This window comes from Carcharhinus amblyrhynchos, chromosome 21 (genome assembly GCF_965287045.1).
Source record: "Carcharhinus amblyrhynchos chromosome 21, sCarAmb.v2.hapA, whole genome shotgun sequence".
Taxonomy (NCBI): Eukaryota; Metazoa; Chordata; class Chondrichthyes; order Carcharhiniformes; family Carcharhinidae; genus Carcharhinus; species Carcharhinus amblyrhynchos.
In genome coordinates this window covers 28,558,906-28,581,778 of record NC_137344.1, presented here as the reverse complement: position 1 = coordinate 28,581,778, position 22,873 = coordinate 28,558,906, and the positions used below count along the sequence as shown (strand labels likewise).

Sequence of the window (22,873 nt, the reverse complement as noted above, 5' to 3'; positions counted from 1 at the left end):
CTCCCACCACTAGTGAAGTTTGTGAAGGAAGGGGCAGAAAATGAGTGAAAAAAATCAATTTCCTATTGCGACACAGAGGTTAATCCCCTTTATCTCGCATTGTAATAGAATCATAGAATTCTACCGTGCAGAGGAAGGCCATTCAGCTCATCGAGTCTGCACTGACCACAATCCCACCCAACCCCAATCCCCACAACCCCTTGCATTTACCCTAGCTAGTCCCCCTGACACTAAGGCGCAATTTAGCATGGCCAGTCAATCAAGATGTGTGGTTAGATGTAATCTGCTACAATTATTAGGAAAGATGTTAATTGTTCTTAATTAATGGTTAGAGATTCATTATATAAAGGCCTGATATTTCAAGTGAATAATTAACAAGGTATTTTGTTTAAATAACCAGGAACTTTAACTAAACAAGTAACATATTAACTAAGGTATGTTTTGACTGAAATGTTGTTTGAATAATACAAAACAGTGTAAAGTTTAATCACCCTCAAAAACATATGTACACACAGATCTAATAGCGTTTGGAAGTTTTGGAGTTCTTCAGTAGTTGTCTGCTGTCTGTAAGGTCTCTCTGACTCAGTATTCCTTATGTTAGATAACTGGATAATTCTATTAAGGGATATTTAAACTGGCAGAGTGGAGTGCTGCTCCAGAGAAGAATGCTGGCCTTTTGCCTGGCTGACCTGGCCTCTGGAGATGTTCTTTCAAGATGTTCTCTCGATATGGCGATTGCTTTGACCTTTATAACTGCTGTGACCTCACAATTTTCTTGCACCACGATTGGTTTGATATTGCCAACACGATTAAATTCAAATCTGATAGCTCTTAATAGTTGAGTGTTTCCTTTAAACTCATAGGCTGTTAGCTGAATGCTTTTTTAAACTCAAAGGCTAACAAAATGCAAAAACCCAGAGAGCCAGTTACCATGGCACCACTGATGCTTTTGGTCCTTTTGAAACAAACGTTGCAACCTGGAGGTCTGCGTGTACTCTGCATTTTAGCACAGAACTCATAAACACCATAAAAAGGGACCACACACTGCTTTCTTCCCTCTAAAATTTTTTTTACAATTCTTTTATATCTCTATAAGCATTCTTTATATTTTCACAAACTCGACTTCACAACATTCCCGATGGCAGGAAATGGGAGCAGGAACTTGGTGCCCCGACCTCACCATTGCTGCCAAAGGCCACAGTATAGCGGTTTACCATCACATTAATGGGATTCAAATTACCACCCGGCTGGAATTGTCGCTCCTGGTCTGATCATCTGCCCCACCAGCAGCAGTTCCTGGTCCAAAACGCGATCGGACAAACGTGACATGAATATCTCCAGATGTCCCGAACCTCAGCAGCGACCCAGTGCATGTTATTGTCCCATAAAAACTGCACCAGTGTTCTCTGGATATTTGTGATAAAACCGGGGGAGGGTCAAAGTGACCAGCGGATACCACAACATGAAGGCGATCAACTGGTTTGTGATGAGAACCTGAGCAGTATAGGACAGCAGTCTGAACATCCTGTCCAATATTTCAGCAAGCGGTGCCCTTGACCCCCAGCTCCAGCCAATCCACTGACTAGGATTCTTAATCCAGGCAAAGTGGGACTCCCAAGTAGAGGAGGTTTATCCTGCTCCCGGTGAAAGGCCTGAGCTCCTCAGGAAGGAGGGTCCATCTGCCACAGATCAACCAGAAACCTGAAACACTTGGTCGAGTTGATCTCGGCAAAGGACGTGGCAGAGTAAATCCTGACAATCCCCTCCTCAAAAAGAGCAGGAAATGCTCCACACAGAGATCATAGAATGGACCAGACGAGGGGCAGTCCTGCCGCACTCCTCTCTCACTTTTTTGTTGTTAAACAATTAAATTAAATGAAATGAACAGAAGCAAAAAACAAGAAGGGCAGCCTCTTAAAGTAAAACCACCCGAGGCAAAAACAAATCGCAAATAAAACTTAAAACATTACACCAAAAGGTGATTAGAAGAGTCAATGACACTCCAGTTCCTGCAGCGCCCAATGTACACGGGATGCCTTGATAGCACCAATGGACACTGCATGGTCCCTCTCCAGGGACACATGGCCACCAATGGAGCTGCAGTAGAGGGGCAGGCAGTCAGGTTGGACAACCCCCCTCAGTCACCCTCTGCCTATTTATAACGAGTTTGGCCAGGAGGTCCTCGAGGAGGTCCTTGTGCTTACCTATCCCTTTCTGCACTGGGTACCTGTAGATCAGGAGTGTGGGGCTGAAGTGCAATCAAAACTGGAACAGAAGATTTTTTAAACTACTGAAAGGGAATGTAGCCTAAAACAACTAACATAGACGTGGTCCACAGACCCCACAAGACCTTAAAAAGGGCAGGTTTCTTGGGTGCAGCTGTTGGTTGTATGGGACTGCTCCGTACAACACCCTTCACCCCAGGTCCCTCATGCCAGAGGCTCCTCCACCAGGGACCTCTGCTGCCAGATAGCAACAAGGCATAAGAAGGCTATGGGCCCAGACAAGGAAGTGAAAGGTGCACAGCAGCAGCCTATACAGGAAACCCCTCTGTGCAGTGGCATAGGGCATGGACCGCAATTCTTTGAGGTGGCTCAGCTTGTGCAGCTTCAGCCCGCAGAGGGTGGTGTCAAGACTTGGGGCCGATGTGAAATTCTGTCTGATTAGGGGTGCTCTCAGCTTGGAATTCCACTGCACAGCTTCCCCTCCAGAAGGCCATGTGTGCTATTGGGTTCGAGCATCACCATTTTGAGGCCATGGATACATCTGTCACGAGACAGACACTCTGTTTGTGCATTCGGCCAATTCATGGGGTGTCATCCAGCCCACTCCTCCACCACCCAGTATATCCCTGACTGTGCTCACCCTGGTAGCCACAACTCGCCACTTTGCCAGCCACCAGAAATGGAGTTGGAGATGGAGCAGATTCCTGAGCAACAGCTCCCTGATTACAGCTGTTACTTTAGACACAGGAGAACTGTGGTGTGAGACGACCGTGTCCCAGATTTTCAGTAGGTCCTGGTAAAAGATGGGCACTATCTGCAAAGAGTTATGAAGACCTCTCAGTTCTACAAACAGGAGCTGCACATCTTCCTGGTGGAAGACGCTGATGTGTCTAAAGGTAGATTGTCGCCACGTGAGTGCGAAGGCACGCCAGCGCCTGACTGCCCTCCCTAAGCGAGAGACTCAGAACCACAACAGGGATCCAGTGCAGTCTTTCAACTCAGGAAAACCACACCAGTGTTCTCTGGATGTTTGTAACAAAATCAGGGGAAAATCCAAAATTTTGGCCAGCTGGTTTATGATGAGAACAGTCCTGTCCAGCATTTCAAAACGGAGGAGATACTCATTCACTTCAGGAGGCACAGGGAAGACATGCCCCTGTCTACGTCAATAGGATAAAGTAGAAATGGTTGAGAGCTTCAAGGTTTTAGCTTTCCAGATCACCAACGACCTGTCCTGGTTCGCCCATGTCGACACTATAGTTAAGAAAGCCTACCAATGCCCCTACTCTTCTCCAATTTTGGGATCTTCTACATCCACCCAAATGGAGAGCTGAATCACCTGACCTTGACCATTGGTGTCCTTACACTCTTTACAGGAAGATATGTGCGCAGATTTGGATGCCAGTTCTTCCCATTCCCCCACTATCGGCTTCACAGGAAGGGTTAGGAAAGGGAAACAACAAGAAATATTAGCCTATTTGGATCAACAGCAAAAGTATACGGTGATTTTGGAGCAGTTGTATTACAGCAATTTTTTAGCTTAAAGTCAAACATTTTGAAATTTTAAAACAAGTTAATTACGGCACGTTGGCGCAGTGGTTAGCACTGCTGCCTCACAGCGCCAGGGATTGCGGTTCGATTCGGGCCTCGGATGACTGTGTGGAGTTTGCACATTCTCCCGGTGTCTGTGTGGGTTTCCTCTGGGTGCTCTGGTTTCCTCTCACAGTCCGAAGATGTGCAGCTGAGGTTGATTGGCCTTGGTGAATTGCCCCATAGTGTCAAGGAAAACTGGTAGGGTAAATATGTGGGGTTAGAGGGATAGGGCCTGGGTGGGATTGTAGGTGCAGACTTGATGGGTTGAATGGCCTCATTCTGCACTGTAGGGATTCTATGATTAAATTATAAAGTTATTTCACTTACAGAGTGAAAAAACACGGTATTTAATTGAACTCACATTAAAGTTCAGATTGTTTTGGTATGTACAATAAGACTGTAGATGCTAAGTCACCAAACATATTTGAGAAGGAAATAGATTTCTAGATTCTAAAGGTATCGAGAGTTATGGGAAGAACATGAGAGTATGATATTGGGGTAAAGGATTAGCCATGATCATGTTGAACAGCAGAGTTGGCTTGCAGGGCTGAGTGGCTTACTCCTGTTCCTATTCTCTGTTTCTGCAATAAGAACCTAACAAATGACAATCTTTTAAATGTGATATTGTCCAACCTTGTGCTAGAGCAGTACATTTTTTCCAACCTCCATATTAAAAGTCCTTAAAATTCAGCAACCTCTCTTCAAAAACCACCGGCAAAGAATAGCATCAGCATCCAGTTGGTTTATCGTAAGATGCAGAAAAGGTGGCTGGTTTGTTTGGTTCAAAGTAGTTCAATAATCTCACTGAAATTGATTTCTGCCGATCTTGTGAATAAATCTTGGCAACTGTCTTTGAAATTTTTCCTTCCTCCATAATGAATAAGGGAAAATTCCACCCACAAGACTCCTCCAGTTTCAAGTTTCTGACGACGCGGTTTTTTTATCATTTCATCTCAGTATGAAGCAAAACAACGTTTCAAAGGTTATGTTTTTCCCACTTATTGTTGAGATTCTTAACAGCCTTTTGTCACCAGAAGCTGCTGCTGTTGTAAGGATGCTAAGGAAAGCTGAAAATTCTTCTTAAAGGTTCTCAACAGAATACAGAAAGAACAATTTTGCTTGGCCAAAGTCAAAAAAATAGCATTTATATGGCACCACAACAACAACTGAAGGCATTTCAAAGGAGAGTTATTAGACAAAATTTGATGCCGAGCCACGCAAAGGGATATTAGGACACATAACCAAAAAGATGCAGACATTCAGAAGAAACTTCAAGGAAAACAAAGAGGCAACAAGATTTAGATAGGGAGTTCCAGAGACTAAACTGCTGAAGGCATGGCCACTGATGGAGTGATGAAAATTGGGGAAGTGGAACGGGCTAGAATTAGATAAACTTGGTAGGGGAGTTTGGAGAGATTCAGAGAAGTGAAGCTTTGAAAGGAATTAACTATTCAAATTTGAATTTAAAGTTGAGATGTTGCCAGACTAAACTGCAGTGATGGCTGAACACCTTCAAACTAGGAAGTAAATGGCAGCAATCTGCTCTGACTCACCTGTTTCTCATTCTTCCCCATGCAAAACCATTCAGCCTCTCCTTGTTGCTTTTTCTCCGTCGATCAAAAAACTTGCTGTTCTTTGCAGGATTAATACCCTTTATGGTTAATCTGAGACATTCTGTGGGACTCCACGCTGAGATGTGAATTTCATAATTTTGTCCAATTTTACAACTGCAGCTCTCCCTAATTATAAATTTGAGATAAACCTTGGGCTCCGGAGGGAAAAATATTTCATAGGTGGAGAAGTTTTTGGTGTGCAATGCATAAATTTTAGAATTTCAGTTCCAGTAACATAGTAGATTTCCATCAAGGTGAGGGGGGTGGGGTTTGCCTTAGAGTGTAACTATGATTGGGATGGTAAAATTAAAGCTCATTTTTATTAGATGAATGGCTTTGGGTGACTTGTAGCTATGGATGTATCAAGAGCTCGGCTCCAATATACAAAGGTTTCATGTTAGAGGAGTTCAGAACAAATCAACTTTTGTAAGGGCCATCGGACAAATTCCATTGCTCCGCCAGTGAAATTTTTATTCATGCTTCGGTAACTCCCAGACTTGACTATTCCAATATCCCCTAGCCAGTCTCCCACATGCTATCCTTTGTTAGCTTCAACCCATCCATAACTCATAGAATCATAGAATCATACAGTGCAGAAGAGGCCCTTCGGCCCATTAAGTCTGCACCAGCATACGAGAAATACCTCAATTCCGATCTGATCCAATTTGCCAACAGCTGACCCATAGCTCTGAATGTTACTGCCATAATCTCACCAAGCTCTATTCAGCCATCACCCCAGTACTTGCTTATTGCTCTTAGTCTGGCAATGCCTCAACTTTAAATTCTAATTTGAGCATTTAATTCCTTTCTATATCTCTAAACTCCCTCACCAAGTTTCTCTTGTACCATGTACAAGCTATGTCGCCAAACATCTCAGTGTGGAGTCTCACAGAATGTCTCAGATTAACCATAAAGGGTATTAATCCTGCAAAGAACAGCAAATATTTTGATCAACGGAGAAAAAGCAACAAGGAGAGCCTGAATGGTTTTGCGTGGGGAAGAATGAAAAACAGGTGAGTCAGAGCAGATCACTGTCATTTATTTCCTAGCAACTGGTTCAGACTCAGCAAACTGCATGCTCATTTTGCTGATGGGAAAGAACACATTTAGGAAAGGGTGAACTGCATGTCAGCTTAAAATAGAAGGTCCAACACCTTCAAATTATTTTTGGATGTATGGTTTCAAAATAGGATTGGATGGCAGCCTTGTGCTCAAGTTAAAATGGTGTCTGATAGTTCAGCTCAAATCATTGTTGATGCTGTCACTGATTTGTTAATTTAAATAGTTATGGGGTGGAGAGCGAGACAGCAGTGACGTCAGTGAGTACAAGAAAATCAGCTGAAAACCAGGAGATCATTGAAAGGAACGCACTGCTCCCACTTTGCATTTCGCAATCAGCTACTCACAGCTAATGACCGATGCCATCTTCAGACGCGCCCAAACTTCCATCAACGACCCCAACAGATGAGGGTAGCCAAGCGGACAAAGCATGATGGTTGGAGCCTTAACGAATGTTTCATTAGAAGTGAGACATTGCCATAGGATTGAGTCAGCTTCATTGCCTTAGGAGCCTCGCTGAATGGTTGCTCGATCAATGCATGCCTCACACCCCTGACCTCTGAATGTTCCTTTTGTCTGCCTCAAAGTCCCACTTTGTGCATTCCCAGGCTCATCCTCCCACCCATCACTGGTGTCATTCTCCCTGCCCTGTGATCCTGCCTCACTTTTTTTTATTTATTCTTTATTCCAATTCAATCCAATCAAATCAAATCCAATTCAGAGTCCCAACAAGTTGAGACATTCCTGATCCAAGTTGACAAGATGTGGATATGCCGGCGTTGGACTGGGGTATACACAGTAAAAAGTCTGACAACACCAGGTTTCAGTCCAACCGATTTATTTGATAGTAAATTCACTAGCTTTCGGGTTAGTCAGGTGACAAAGGGGCTAACCCGAAAGCTAGTGAATTTACTATCAAATAAATTGGCTGGACTGAAACCTGGTGTTGTCAGACTTTTTACCAAGTTGACAATACAGGGCTCTCACCTTCTGTCTTGGGCTTGATCTACATGATCCAAGCTGATTGGAGTAGGTATAGCTCCTCCTCCAGGGCTTGGTCTCATTTGCATCTTAGCCAAAAGGCTGAGGTGCCGCTTTTAAAAATTGCTTCAAATGAAGCTAAAATGTAACCTAATGACTTCAGCCAAGTACAGCATGTCGATACTGCACATCCAGATGCTGCTTAGAAGTCACTATGGTGTCTGCTGCCCTGTGATCCTGCCTCACTCTCCTCAGCCTTCACTGGGTCCCCCCTTGTGAGAACTAGATTGTGCAAGGCACAGAATGTGACAACTATAAGAGAGACATATTCTGGTGGTTATTGCAATAATCCCCTGATTGGTCAAAGCGTCTTGAGTTGAGTTTTGGATCGAGACCCTGACATCAGGTCTCGATCCAAAACATTCCTTGCTTCCTGTTTTTCTCCTAGATTTAACTCACTTATGTTAACTTCCTCTTTTGTTTCCTTCTGTGTAGCACGTATCCACATTTTTAAAGAACATGTCTTCTGATTCAACTCCCGACCATACTGCATTCCTGCAGCGGGAATTCCAAATCATCCTCAGGAGGAGCAATTTTCTCCACATTTTTATTGGCAGCAGATAGTTTGATTGCAGAGCCAAAAATCGTTTCCCTTTTAGGGCATAGTAACAGCCTTTTAAAAACTGCCAACTGCTTGTTCTACCCTAACTACTCCATTCGCAGGAAGCCCACACACTCTGGACACATCCTCTTCCAGCATCATCGGTCAGGAAAAAGATACAAAAGTTTGAGGTCACGTAACAACTGACTCAAGAACAGCTTCTTCCCTGCTACCATCAGGCTTTTGAATGGAACAACCTCATATTAAGTTGATCTTCTCTACACCCTAGCTATGATTGTAACATTGCATTTGGCACCCTCTCCTTTCCTTCTCTATGTATGGTATGCTTTGTCAGTATAGCATGCAAGAAACAACTGTACACTAATACAAGTGACAATAATAAATCAAATCAAATCTTTTAATGAAGAGGAGAAATTGATCCTTGCAAAATTCAATAAGGTCAGCACCCCGCCCCTCCCCCACCATCCCCTAATGCCCCCCGCCCCCCCCCCCCCCACTCCACCCCACAACCCTCTGCTGTCAAGGTGAACACATACATGTTATAAACAAGTTGATTTTTGTGGTCTCAAAAATTTAGAGCTTTTAGTGTCTCTCATTAAGCAGAGATGTTCCACTCACTTACATCTGAGTTTCAAATAATCATGATATAATATTGAAATTTTGTCACCAATAAAACAGACAAGCCCACCGGTCATTTTTATTTTTCACCCAACAAAGCACCTTTAAGATTAGCCTTGCAGAAACAGGTATGTTTCTGCTCCTCATCCAGGCCTATATTATTGAGCTTCAAACACCAGCCCTCAAGTTCAGTGGCTGAACATTACTGCCACCTGCAGCCTGCTCAGCATCATTGGCAGCTGATCATGGAATGACAAATGCAATAGGCTGGATACCGTGTCTGCTACTCTACCTAACCCCACGATTATGCTGGGGTGGAGTGTGAACAATTATTTGAAGGATCATTGCCCCTTCCACAGTTTCAAGCAAGACAAGAACACACTACAGATAACATGAGGGTGAGTATGAACCAAGATTTGAAATAATAAAAATGTGATATGTAAAAGGATTATTCCTTTAAAAATTTTAAAATAATGTTGCTTTCCTGAAATAAGAAGATTTTTATTGGATGAAGAATAATGAAAGGTAATGTTTTGTATAAAATATGAATAAGAATTTAAGATTTTTAAAATCCCTTTTGAAATTGTTGCTGTGGACATTTATAGCATCCTGTTTACTTGTATTTTTCAGAATTTTAGCACCGTTCGTAATAAAGAAAACACACAGTACCTGTTTAGGTAAGACCACATTGAGTTAACATATAAAGTGAACAAGTGCACGAGAGAACTGTCCCCAGAACACTAGGTGATGCTGCAGCACTATTTTTTGCATCACGGTAATGTAACATCTCGTGCTTTGTGAAAGAAATAAAGCAGCAATGATAGAGAGGCTGATGCGTTTCTAGCTATCCTGGTTGGATTGTGATCTGTCAGTCAGCCTCTTATCCCCAACCCTAATCATTTGTCCAAAGGGCTGATTGCCGAGGTTGTTGGTGGCTGCTTGTATTAGACCTGGCGGTTGAGCAAAAAAAAATCAGGATGATTCTCACCCCGGGGGGACGGTGGGGGACTCTGAGGATGCCCTGCCTAAGTGTGTCAGTGCAATAGTCATATGGCTGTGAACAGCAGCAAGCTCTGATCATGAGAGGAGGAAATCTTCAAGCAACTGAAGTGTTTTGTTTTAACCTGCAATCTCCTTGACTCTTGTTTAGCTGTTAATTTTGGGTTATCTTCGACATCTCATCTTCATCACTACTTCCTGAAAGAGTCAACACAGATGCTAGGAACAGTATCAGTTCAGGACAAGGACTCACTCAGCAGATGGGAAACCTAACAGATTCATTTTAAATCAGAAAGCCAAAAGTTATGGATGGATTTTACTTGCTTTGACCTGAAACATCTCCCGAAGTCTTCGAATTCTATACTATAGACGGAGGCGGATACTGAACAGTTAAATCATTTGACATTAGACAAGTTTATGTTAGGTAATATATATGTTTCTCAGACAGAAACATGTTTTTACTTTCAAAAAATTCTACAAATTCCGAAGGTAAAATAATGGTGAGAAGGTTCCTTGTAACCTTAAGGCCTTTCAGGTAAGTTTATCTTCAATTTTTTTATATTGTAGCATCTATGAAATTTTTTTTATTGTTTTACAAATGATTGAGTGACTAATGTGGAGCTCTCTTGTCTTCAATGTTTGTCTAAAGCAAAACTTGCACTTTAACCTCATTGTAATTGCTGTTGCTCTGTGTTACACTGTTGTGAATTTTGGTTAATGTTTTTCACTCTATAATAAGGAAAGATCTCTATGCTAGTAAAACCGTCTAGTATGTATGACAGCAATGCTCAGGCATTATCTTGAAGTGAATGGTGCTTTCTACTGAACATTGCAATCGAGCTTGAAATGAGTCCAAGAGAGACACATGAGACCTTCTTCTCCATGTTTTTCTTTCATAGAAAGTTATGTTTCGAACACAAAGGGTAAGATGTGGAGTAGTGGCTGAAAGGTGGGGAAAGCAGGAGCCAGGTAGCTGGCTAATCACACTCACCTTCCCACGAGAAGCTGCTTCTCGCCTTTCAGAACACATTCCGTAGTGATAGATCATGTTTTGTGGGCTATTTCCATGGGGTGACAGTGTTAAACATATGTCCTAGAAGGATGGGAGCATTGAGGGGGTGGGGGGAGGGGGGAAATGGTTTGTGGCGGCAAGTTACTTGATGTTTGCCCAATAGCATTACAAAAAAAGCAATGCATATCTTTCAAGTATTCATGCATGAAATTTCATGTAAACAGATAGCCTTTCATAAATCATTAAAGCTAAAAGGATACATTTGAAAATATTGTGTATTATTCCATCAATATTAATTGTAGTAGAGCAGAGCAAAAATTATTTCTTAAGTTGGTGAACTTTATGAAGGAGTAGATTGCTCCTGGATTTCAAATTCGCTTAATTAAACTTGGGGAATGTATTAGAGAATAATACTCAAGAGTGTGATTTTTAATGTTGAAGAGACATCTCTGTTCCAGCATGTTATTATGAAATATAAAATGACATGCTTGACAATATTCAAATAGTGTAGAAAATGGAATTTGTTTCACTGTTGACGAATATGCTGGAGTAATCCTGACTGTTAAAGCTAGATATTGAGAATTGTGGATTTAAGGATTGTTTTCAAGGAAAATGTTTCTTATAAAAAACTAAATATCAAAATAAGAGATTGCTTCTGCACCTTTTCCTGACTCTCAGTTTCAGGTGTTCAATAACTACATAGTCTACAAGAGCTGGACTTGATCTTATTTCATTGGCAACATGTGGTACGTTGGCAAAAGTAATAGGATCACTGTTATATCTGTTACTATGCCTACCCTGAGTTGACTCAGGTATATGTCAGAATAAATAATTTGGGGATGTACTTCTACACTATCTCCCTCACGTTTTAAATTATTCACCTGCCTCATCACCAGCCTGAAGACTAACAATGAAATGATGGGCAGGCTAGAGAGAAACTAAGCCCAAGTACTGATTGAACAAAATGGCACTGTTCTTATTAAGGCTTGTATCGGGCAAAAGATCAAATTCGAAAGAGTGCTTTCTTAAAATTTGTCAGCTCAGATATGTTATGTGAACCCCTAAAATCTGTGTAGACAGAGGTCCAACGTCTGTCATTCTTAATACGATACACTGGCCAACATGTCACAGGATCACAGAATTGTTACAGTGCAGTAGGAGGCCATTTGGCCCATCATGCCTGTACCAGCTCTCCAAATGAGTATTATGACCTGGTATCATGCCCCAGCTTTTTCCCAGTACCTCTGCACATTGGTGATTGTTTGAATAAAAACAATGTCCTCTTGAATGCTTCGATTGAACTTACTTCCATCACACTTCTAGCCAGTACCTTCCAGACTCAAACTACTTGCTGTGTGAAAAAGTTTTCTTCACATTACATTTGCTTCTTTTTAAATCAGTTCCGTTTTTGATACTTTTGTGAGCGGGAACAATTTCCCCCTGTGCACCCCCCCTCATGATTTTGAACATCACTATTAAATCTCCTCTTAACCTCCTCCTCTCTAAGGAGGTAGGTCACCGGTGGAGTGCCCCAGGGATCTGTTCTGGGACCCTTGCTGTTTGTGATTTTTATAAATAACCTGGATGAGGAAGTGGAGGGATGGGTTGATAAGTTTGCCGATGACACGAAGGTCGGGGGTGTTGTGGATCGTTTGGAGGGATGTCAGAAGTTGCAGCGTGACATAGATAGGATGCAAGATCGGGCAGAGAAGTGGCAGATGGACTTCAACCTGGGTAAATGTGTAGTGGTTCATTTTGGCAGGTCAAATGGGATGAAGGGATATAATATTAAGGGTAAGACTCTTAGCAGTGTGGAAGATCAGAAGGATCTTGGGGTCCGGGTTCATAGGACACTGAAATCTGCTTTGCAGGTAGAGGATGTGGTTAAGAAGGCGTATGGTGCACTGGCCTTCATCAATCGAGGAATTGGGTTTAGGAGTCGGGAGATAATGCTGCAGCTGTATAAAACCCTGGTCAGACCCCACTTGGAGTACTGTGCTCAGTTCTGGTCATGTCATTACAGGAAGGATGTGGAAGCCATTGAAAGGGCACAGAGGAGATTTACAAGGATGTTACCTGGATTGGGTGGCATGCCTTATGAGGATAGGTTGAGAGAGCTCGATCTTTTCTCCTTAGAGAGACGAAGAATGAAAGGGGATCTGATAGAGGTGTATAAGATGATGAGAGGTATTGATCAGGTGGATTCTCAGAGGCTTTTCCCCAGGGTTGAAATGGCTGCCACAAGAGGATGCAGGTTTAAGGTGCTGGGGAGTAGGTACAGAGGAGAGGTCAGGGGTAAGTTTTTACTCAGAGGTTGGTGGGTGAGTGGAATCGGCTGCCATCGGTGGTTGTGGAGGCAAATTCGATAGGGTCTTTTAAGAGACTTCTGGATGAGTACATGGGACTTAATAGGGTTGAGGGTGATAGGTAAGCCTAGTAGGTAGAGATAAGATCTGGGCAACTTGTGGGCCGAAGGGCCTGTTTGTGCTGTAGTTTTTCTATGATTCTATGAGAACAATACCAACTTCTCAAATTTATCTTTATAATGAAATTTTCTCACCCCGGAACCATTCTTGTAAACCTACAGGATGGCACATTGGCACACTAGTTAGCACTGCTGCCTCCCAGTGCCAGGGACCTGGATTCAGTTCTGACCTTGGGTCACTGTCTACTTTACACATTCTCCCCATGTCTGTGTGGTTTCCTCCCACAGTTCAAAGATGTGCAGGTTAGGTTGATTGGCCATGCTAAATTGCTCCTTAGTACCAGAGGATTAGCTGGGTGAATATGTGGGAAATAGGGCCTAGATGGGATTATAGTCAGTGCAGACCTGATGGGCTGAATGGCCTCCTTCTGTAGGGATTCTATAGGATTCTCCAGTGTATTTACATTCTTCTTATAGTGCAACACCCAGAACTATACACAATACTTAAGCTGAGGTCTAACGGGAGTCTTGTACAAGTTTACACTGTATATTTATTTTATTGCATCTAATTAGTTACCATTTTTCAGTTGAAACTGAATGTATTGTGCATTTAAACATATAATTGAAGTGTGCAAATTAATAAAACAACAATGTAAATTCCCATAGTATATGTAAGTCCAACTAATTTAACAACATTGAATTCATTACATTTGCAGTAATCACATAAAATATGAACTATAAGACATAAGCAAGTATCTTAGTGTGACATAATTTCTGCTTGGTTCTAGGATATTTGTGGCTGGGATTGGATTCTTCACCCTCTGTTTTATAATGACCTCCTTTGGCGGACAGTTTTCGGGTAAGAGAGTGGGAGACTCGCCTTTTGGCATTCGACAATTAGGCATCAAGTCTGAAGGTAAATGCAGATTTGTGTGAAGTGCCATTACAGGTTAATTTATTCAATGGTATCCATTTCTGATAAAGTTCAAAGATACTGAGCACCAACTAGTCTGTAAATTTGTGTGAAGCCAGAGTCATCAAAAGTTAAAAAATGATTTGATATTTGTCACAGATCTTTTATTTCTAATTGCAAGCCATATGATAACGTTTTTAGGCTGGTGTCTCACATGTCAAATAGTATTGAGTTGCACTGTTCCCGTTGCATTGACATGCACCCACTCCACTCTCCATCAATGACGAAGTCACTGCATAATTGCTCTCAAATATCCATCCATCAATTATTTCTCTTAATGATTGATATGAGCTGCCCAATTCTTCAGTAAACTGATCCAATATCTTTAAACGTAGAAACCATTTCAGTCCTGGTATTGGGATGCATGGACTAATCAATGGGCTTTTTGGCATTAATGCCTAGATGAATCTGACCACAGTAATTGATGTTTTGACCTAGCATTGTGCATACACCTCTGCTGAAACTCTATTTTTGTAGTTAAAAATTGTTTTCAATTACAGCCAGTTGTAACTGTGAATATTTTTCAAATATATGATCTTCTAAGAAAGTTTTGTTCGTCAAAGTTTACCACTGATATTTTAGATGCTGGGTGCTGGCCTTATGTGTAATGCTCTTTGACAACACAATGAATTATGCAGAGGTTTAAGGAATACTGCTCACAATGTTTGAGAAATCAACCCCTTTTCCATTTTATCTGTTTCCAGTGTCATTGCAATGGGCCGTCCTATTTTCCCAGATCGCTTTTGCTGTTCTACGCAAAGCATATTTGGTTTTACCATCATTATATTTCAATGCCTGAAAGGAAGGAATTAAGCCCCAGAAGAAAATCAAAGCACCAATATTATTAAGAATTTATAGCAATGTTTCAAAACGTTAATCTCACCATCGGACTCAAATGATGGTTGTAAGCTAGATTACGAAGCTATTTGATTGCTTAATGGGATATCTTCCTTCGACTAAGAGTATTTAGTTTTTTTCTGTGTTACCAGTAAAATCGGGAAATCAGAAGCTCGACTGGTATAAGCTGTGCCAGTGACAATAATTGTTGGAGAATTTCCTTTTATGCAATCAAAAGTTGAAGCATCAAAATTATTATGCAAGATCGAAAGGGTAATTTATCTGAAGTCCCCAAAATAATCATTTTTAAGCAGTAGGAATATTTTTCTAAAATCATGAATATTTGTACCAATCTGTATCATTAAATGTCATGCACATCCTGTAGAAACAATTTACTTTCTGATGCACTTTCCATTTTCAGGGCATTTCCCATCTTGCTATTTCCTCATATCTGTCTGTCTGTTGATCACAGAAATATAGGGGGTGATTCACCCAGCCCATTACGCTGTTCTAGCAGGGCAGCCATCCGGGAGACATTAGTGGAGGCCTTTTAGCAGGCTCCCCACTGGGAGCCACAGTCTCTGCGTGTCTCCAGCCACCGGATTTGAATCCCATTAGTGGGCCTGGGGCAGATATCTCTGGGCCTGCTAGCCTCTCCCACTCCCCCGACAGGAATGTTTCACTCCAGCAGGGGTTATGACAGCTCCCCAGTAATGCGGCCCAACCCCGTTCAAGTGAAGGAGGCCATGGAGGACCCCCCCCAAGAGGTCGATGGTAAGGGGCGGCGTCCTGGGAACTGCCAGCCTGACAGTGCCAATCTGGCACCCTGGCATTGCCCAAGGGCCAAAGTGACACTGCCCAGAGGGCACCTTGTCACTGCCCACTGGGCATTGGGCAGTGCCAAGGAGCAGGACCTATTGGGGTGGGGCCTATGGGGGTGATTGGTGGATTGGGGTCCTGCTGTCACCCTGTACTTGTGATCAGTGACCGGGAGGAGGATCAGGAGATTGTTGGGGGTGGGAGGGTGAATTTAAATATTTTAATCAGCTCCATGCCGATTTCTGGCACGGAGCTAATGACACCTGAAATCGAGCGGCTGGAGAACTCGGAGACTGTGGCTCCCAGTGGGGAGCCTGCTAATGGCCTCTACTAATGTCTCCCGGCTGGCTGCACTGCTAGAACAGCGCAATGGGCTGGGAGAATCACCCCTTTTATTTCTGTGATTAGCAGACAGACAGATATGAGAAAATAGCAGGATGAGAAATGTCCTGAAAATGGAAAGTGCATCAGGAAGTAAATTGTTCCTACAGGATGTGCAGGACATTTAGTGTTACAGATTGATACAAATCCTTATGATCAGGGGGATCAGAGGGGCAAGAATGCAGGATCATGGGGCTGACCAGTGATCAAGCTGGCCAGTGATCGGGAGGCCAGCAGTGTGGGGCTACTGTACATATGCTGATCTCCGCTATGACAGATTGGCAAATGCAAAATAGCCCACTGAGCTATGCTGAAAATCCCACTAAATAAACCAATGGGATTTACACCAGTTTTTACCTGAACTCAGCATTTAGAATGTTTTTGGAGAATCCTGGCCATAGCTATTATTTGTACTTGCCTTTAGCTGAGTTCCCCCAGCATTAGTCCAAAGTAATTGGTATCTTGTTGTTGTTCTTCACGTGCCATAGTCTAGAAAGTTGTGAAATTGGATCTCACACACAAAGTAAAATCTTGCCACCTTGTCCATTCCTGAACTCTTCAGTCTTGTATGCCTGTACACTTCTCTCTATTCTTATTTCAAGATTTTATTTCTTGTCTCTTGAACTCCCCTGGCATCAGTGCCCATGTCTTCTTTAAGAAAAGAGTAATGGTCTGGTTGTGACCAGGAAACTGGTTTATGCTCTTTATCAGAAAAATCCTAGAATGAAACAGCTCTGGGAAGCAGCACCAGTCATACCTAACACTAGATTACTTGCATGCCAATAGCAGGAGCAGGTAAGAGATCCCACAATCAATGAATCAGATCTAATCCTGCCACATCCAATCATGAATGGTGATGGACAATTAAACAATTAACAGGAGGAGAAAGCTTCACAAATATCCCTGTCTTCAATGATGTGGGAGCCCTACACATTAGTGCAAAGGACTAGGCTTCAGCCAGATGTACCAAATAGATGATCTATCCCAGCCTCCACCTGAGGTCCAAAACATCACAGATGTCATTCTATAGCTAATTTGATTCACTCATGTGTTCTCGAGAAACACTTGAATGCACTAATGGGCCCTGCCAACATTCTGGAAATAGCACTGAAAACTTGTGCTCCAGAAATTGTTGCATCCCCACCCAAGATTTTCCAGTACAAGTACAACACTGGCATTTGCAGAACAACATGGAAAATTGCCCAGGCATGTCCTGTCCACAAGAAAGAGAACAAGTTCGATGCTGGCCAAATACCATTCTTTTAGCCTACTCTTGATTATCAACAAAGGTTAGTAATAGGAATGTGCAATCATCAGCAAACAATGTTCCGCACCTTTCCTAACTCCTCAGATACTGAAGCAATCTGTACACGGATGTTGCAAGATCTGGGCAACAATTAGGCTTGGGCTGAGAAGAGGCAGGTAAAATTCACAAGTGCCAGGCAATGGCCGCCTCCACCAAGAGAGAATCCCAACCATTTCTGCTTGACATTCAATGACATTACCATTACTAAATCCCTTACTATCAACATTCTGAGGGTTACAGTGACCTGCAAGATTGCGATAACAGCACTTGTCCTGCTCTGTTTCTGGGAGCTTAAAGCTCTGTTTTGCAGTGAATATAAGGCTTTAATCCGGCCAAAGATTAATATCAGGCAAACTGTTATACATGCTGCTGTATTCCATAGCCCAAAGCTGAAAAATGCAAACAAAAACATTTCAGTAAAGTAGCTTTTCACGGTGATTGTTCTCTTTGTCATCAATGCCTACTCTGAAAGAATTAAGAGGTAATTCAGTTTCAAACCAATCTCATCGGTAAGTGTATAATCCCTGTGCTTTGAAGAATACTTTTGCTTGCTCAGACATCTGGGAAAATTAGTAGTATGCCCAATAATTGATTGGTGAAACAATATTTCTTTATGTTTTTGGTTTTAGTCTGCTGTGTTTTTCCACATATTTGTAATGACTTTAATGAGGCCCACAATGTGAACCTTTTAGAATACATGTTCCCTGATTAAGTAAGTAATAGCTTTAAAGTTTTAAGTTTATTTATCATTGTCACAAGTAGGCTTACATTAACACCGCAATGAAGTTATTGTGAAAATCCCCTAGTCGCCACATTCCAGCACCTGTTCAGGTACACTGAGGGAGAATTTAGCATGACCAATGCACCTAACCAGTACGTCTTTCAGACCATGGGAGGGAACCGGAACACCCAGAGGAAACACACACACACACACACACACACACACACACACACACACACACACACACACACACACACACACACACACACACACACACACGGAAAATGAGGTGACTCCGCACAGATAGTGATCAAAGCTGGAATTGAACCCAGGTCCCTGGTGCTGTGAAGCAGCAGTGCTAATCACTGTGCCACACTTTTCAATCAGGAAAGTTTGGTGAGGGGACACCAGGTCAAAGGAGTTATTTCAATGTTCACATATGGTGGCAGAATTTCACTGGTTTTAAGAGTTTTATTTAAATTTCTGAAGATATTCAAAAGAAAAAAAGCTCTGTCCTTTTAAAGTTTCCCAGCAGCTTTCCAGCTCTTGTAAAACACTGCAGTATTATTTTCCAACACCGTCTGCAACTTTCATGAGTTCTCAGCTGCAGACACATGCTGGATGGGATGCACACTATAATGCACCAATATAATGCTAGGCTGCACTTAATCTGCTGTACGAGTAGCCTGCTCACAGGCCCACAGATTTAGCATGATTTTTAGAAAGTCAGCTCCATCAGAGAGCTAAGAAACATTCACACGGATGCTTGGGGGGGTCTTCAAAACCTGTTCACTGTGCACTCTGACTGAAGCTGTTGTTTCATTGTGTTGTTGGGGGGTTTTGGGGATCGTCTATTCCCCCAAAGTATGCAGCTCCTGCCTGTAGTTCCCGAAAACCGTGACTGTCTATTTGCAGCAGGCATTTACACAATTGGACCACCTGCACGAGGTTGGAAATTCTCCTCCTTCCAGATTTCTCTTACTTCTCAGTCATATCATGGAGCCATGGAGTTATTGAGCAAGGCTACCTGTGTTGGGTCAGAAGTGTCTTTGGACAGCAGAAACTGTGACTCAGCAAGCCCCTTCAGGATAACATTTCCTCATCCCGAATGAAGAGGGGGCTGGAAAATGTGCACGAAGAATAGGTTGCCTCACTCTCTCTTTGATGGGGAAGTGAACCATCTACAGTGATCACGGAAAGTCTCTAATTCAGAAATGTAATTTTCAACAGTCTTTGTGCTCAACTACATCCTTTCATGGAATTCTACCCTCAGTGCAATCCCATTTGCCAAAATATGAATCCAGAATCTCAATAATTTCAGAATAGTCCATATTATTGAGGTTTCACATTGATTAAATATCACCTCAAAAGCATCTGGCCCCATCTTGGTAAGGAAAACATTTACCTCATCTCTTATTTTGTTCGCTTTCAGCAAAGTGGGAAACATTTGCTTCTCGTTATATTGTACCTGTCCTCTTTGCTGGGGTTGAACTCCCCTGCTCTCTCTGAATGTTTGGTGCCAATTTTTTTCAATTGCACACTGTGCTGACTCAGTGTGTACTTAAATAACATTCACATACAGAGAAAAATCTTTCAATTTGCTCAAGATTCCTCAAAATCAACAATGTCTCCCAATGCTCTTCAGTCCCTACTTTCTCAAAGGAAACAAAAAATAATATTCCACCCTGACCCGACTTTGGTCTTTTTGTTGTGTGCTGCACTATGGGGAAAACTCATCATGTGGATTCAAAGCAGGCAGCCGTTATTGAACTAACTTTATTCGCATCTCCCCAACAGAATGGAGAGAGTTGGAGTTAAACAAAATGTTCAGCTCTTGCAATATACAGCAGAATGCTTCTTGTTTGAATCAGTATTAACAAGTTGCAATGTTTTCTGGTCTTTCAGAAACTTAAAAAGGGGTGAGCTTACCATCTCGTCCCACTGGCATATGGGCAGGGTGAACTGGTAAGATCGTGAGAGAAATCTAATCACCCCTCGCGATCTTACCAGCGCCTGATATCCAGCAAGATCAGACTCGTGCCCGAAAGGGGGCAGACCGGGGGGGGGGGGGGGGGGGGGGGGGGGGGTGTGGCTGATAGACCATGAAGGCCAGCCAACTATAAATAGCAGAGGCAGTGACAGAGCACAGGAACCTGTACCAGTGCAATTGCACGCTCTGCTGCTATCAGCTGGCTTTTGGGTGATTTAGGCTCCATCCACTCCCACTGCAGGCAGATTTTAGATTTTGCCTCTTTTTTTTGACTAAAACAGTAATGAACACAGAAATGAAGTTACTGTGAAAATTTCTAGCCACCATACTCTGCCGCCTGTTTAGATACACAGTAGGAGAATTTAACATGGCCAATGTACCTAACCAGCACGTCTTTTTACTATGGGAGGAAACCGGAGTACCTGGAAGAAACCCACGCAGGCAAGTGGAGAACATGTAGACTCCGCACAGACAGTGGCCCAAGCCGGGAATCGAACCCAGGTCCATGGTGGTGCTTTGAGGCAGCAATGCTAACCACTGTGCCATCATGCTACCCCAAGTCAAGTAAGAATCAATTTTTAAGTCGCCCAAAAAAATGCAAATTTCTCCTGTTTTCATGCTTTTTGGCACTTAGATACTTTTTTGGTAAGCTTGTCCTCACAGTGTTACAGGACAAAAAGAGGCCTTTCAGTCCATCATGTATGTGCTGACCATCATGCACCTATCTATTCTAATTCTATTTGCCAGCATTTGATCTATAATCTTTGCTATGGCATTTCGAGTGCTCATCTAAATGCTTCTTAAATGTTGTGAGAGTTCCTGCCTCTACCATCCTTTCAGGCAGCGAGTTCCAGATTCACACCATCATCTGGGTGAAAAAGATTTTCCTCAATCCCACTTAAGCCTCGCTTACCTGCAGCTGAATCATTCTTAGGATCTTCGTCTTTTATTTAATCTCCTGGAACCAAACCCTTCCTGAACTCTGCTTTTGTTCCACCCCACAGATCAGACTGGTTGCCTCCCCTGAGCCTGTTTTTTTTTAATTGGAGGATGCTGTTTATATCTTAGCTATTTTACATTGGTTGGAACTGCAACTAACACGTAAGGGAGGCAAGGTGACGAGCTTTCTAATCATGCATCTTATTTACAGTTTATTAGGGCAGGATACAAATCCTCCTGGACTCTGCCTGTAGCTGAATCACCTTTCTTCTCCCTTTAGCTAAGTTTTCTCTCTTGCTGTTCTTGTATTCCTCCCACACTCTGAGTTTCCTCTTCAGGCCTGCAAAACAATAAGCAGCACCTAAAGGAACAAAAGGAAGAGCGAGGAGCTGACACTCACTATTCTGGGCTAATTATCGACACAAGAGCAGGCCTAGTTCCAGCATTCACCTTTTCATAGCTCGAGTCAGTTTATATTCTGTCCTTTGATCTTCCAGTTGCAGATGTCTGGCACTGATAGGTTGAGGGAACAATTGAAAGGAGGCTATCCACAGTGTTGATAGCATTAGACTGAAAATTGTTATAATAAAGAGAAATGGTGCAATGGTAACATTTCCTTTTATATTTGCCTTTTAATGATAATCCAAATTAAATTTGCATTAAGAAAATTTACATTAATAACTGATTCCATGAAGCTGAGCTCCAGGAGTGGCTCTTTGCTCAGTCTGTGCATTGCATGAAAACGAGCAAGTGTGCACAAGCCTCATTATAGCTCTTAAATTTATGTAAATATATTTAAATATGTACCACATTCAATTCCCTGTCTTTTCCCATCGGCATATTCTTGGTGTGCTGCTTGCCTTTTTAAAACAAACATTGGGTGCTTCCTGGTTTTATTGAAGAGTGCCCGTTCTGTAAGCTGGAGCTGACTGGTTTTTGCGAGGTTATTATTAGCTGCTGTTCCTGTGTTAAAATCTGCTGCTTCTGCATTATTGCTTTTGTGCTTTTCTTTCCCTCTGCTGCCACTTTGAAATTCGGGACTCTTTTCGAACAGATTTACAGCCGTAACATTTGCTGCTGCTCTCACCAGCTTTCTCCCCCTTGGCTATAACTACAATGCTCAGAATTGGCATCACATTGGGCCTTGGCAATGTTTTCCATTGATTTGAGTGATAGAGGTGGATGATGCACTTGTGTCACAAGTTTAAAGTTTTTAGGCTTATTTATTAGTGTCACAAGTAGGCTTACATTAACACTGCAATGACGTTACTGTGGAAATCCCCTAGACATCACACTCTGGCGCTTGTTTGGGTACACTGAGAGAGAATTTAGCATGACCAATGCACCTAACCAGCATGTCTTTTGGACTGTGGGAGGAAACTGGAGCGCCCAGTGGAAACCCATGCAGACATGGGGAGAACGTGCAGACTCCGCACAGACACAAGCCGGGAATCAAACGTAGGTCCCTGGTGCTGTGAGGTATCAGTGCTAATCATTGTGCCACCATGTATTAGACACTGCACAGATGCAGCATGGAAATGACACATCGATTCAGATATACATAGTTAATGATGTGTGTGAGAAGACCAGCATGACTTCAGGCTAATATCTGATCAGATCCAGCTTCACCACCTCTCCTTCATGAAAAATACTGTGGCATAGTTGTACCATCAGTTGGAACTTGTCCTGGTGACATGGTCTTGCAGAGTTCTGCCTGACACATCGACCTGCCAATAATGTAGGCAAAACTCTCTCAACTT

The 22,873-nt window shown here is 42.5% G+C and overlaps 1 protein-coding gene across 2 annotated transcripts in view; it reads left to right on the top strand.

The window, feature by feature from the left end:
- The first annotated feature begins 9,615 nt into the window (after positions 1 to 9,615).
- mgat5b (alpha-1,6-mannosylglycoprotein 6-beta-N-acetylglucosaminyltransferase B) overlaps positions 9,616 to 22,873 on the top strand; it is an 834,607-nt gene continuing 821,349 nt past the window's right edge. For both annotated transcript variants that reach the window (XM_080208895.1, XM_080208894.1), the window contains exons 1-2: positions 9,616 to 10,245; positions 13,936 to 14,063. In XM_080208895.1, the coding sequence (XP_080065021.1) occupies positions 10,163 to 10,245; positions 13,936 to 14,063 (211 nt within the window). In that variant the 5' untranslated portion in view covers positions 9,616 to 10,162. The remainder of the gene's footprint in view (positions 10,246 to 13,935; positions 14,064 to 22,873) is intronic.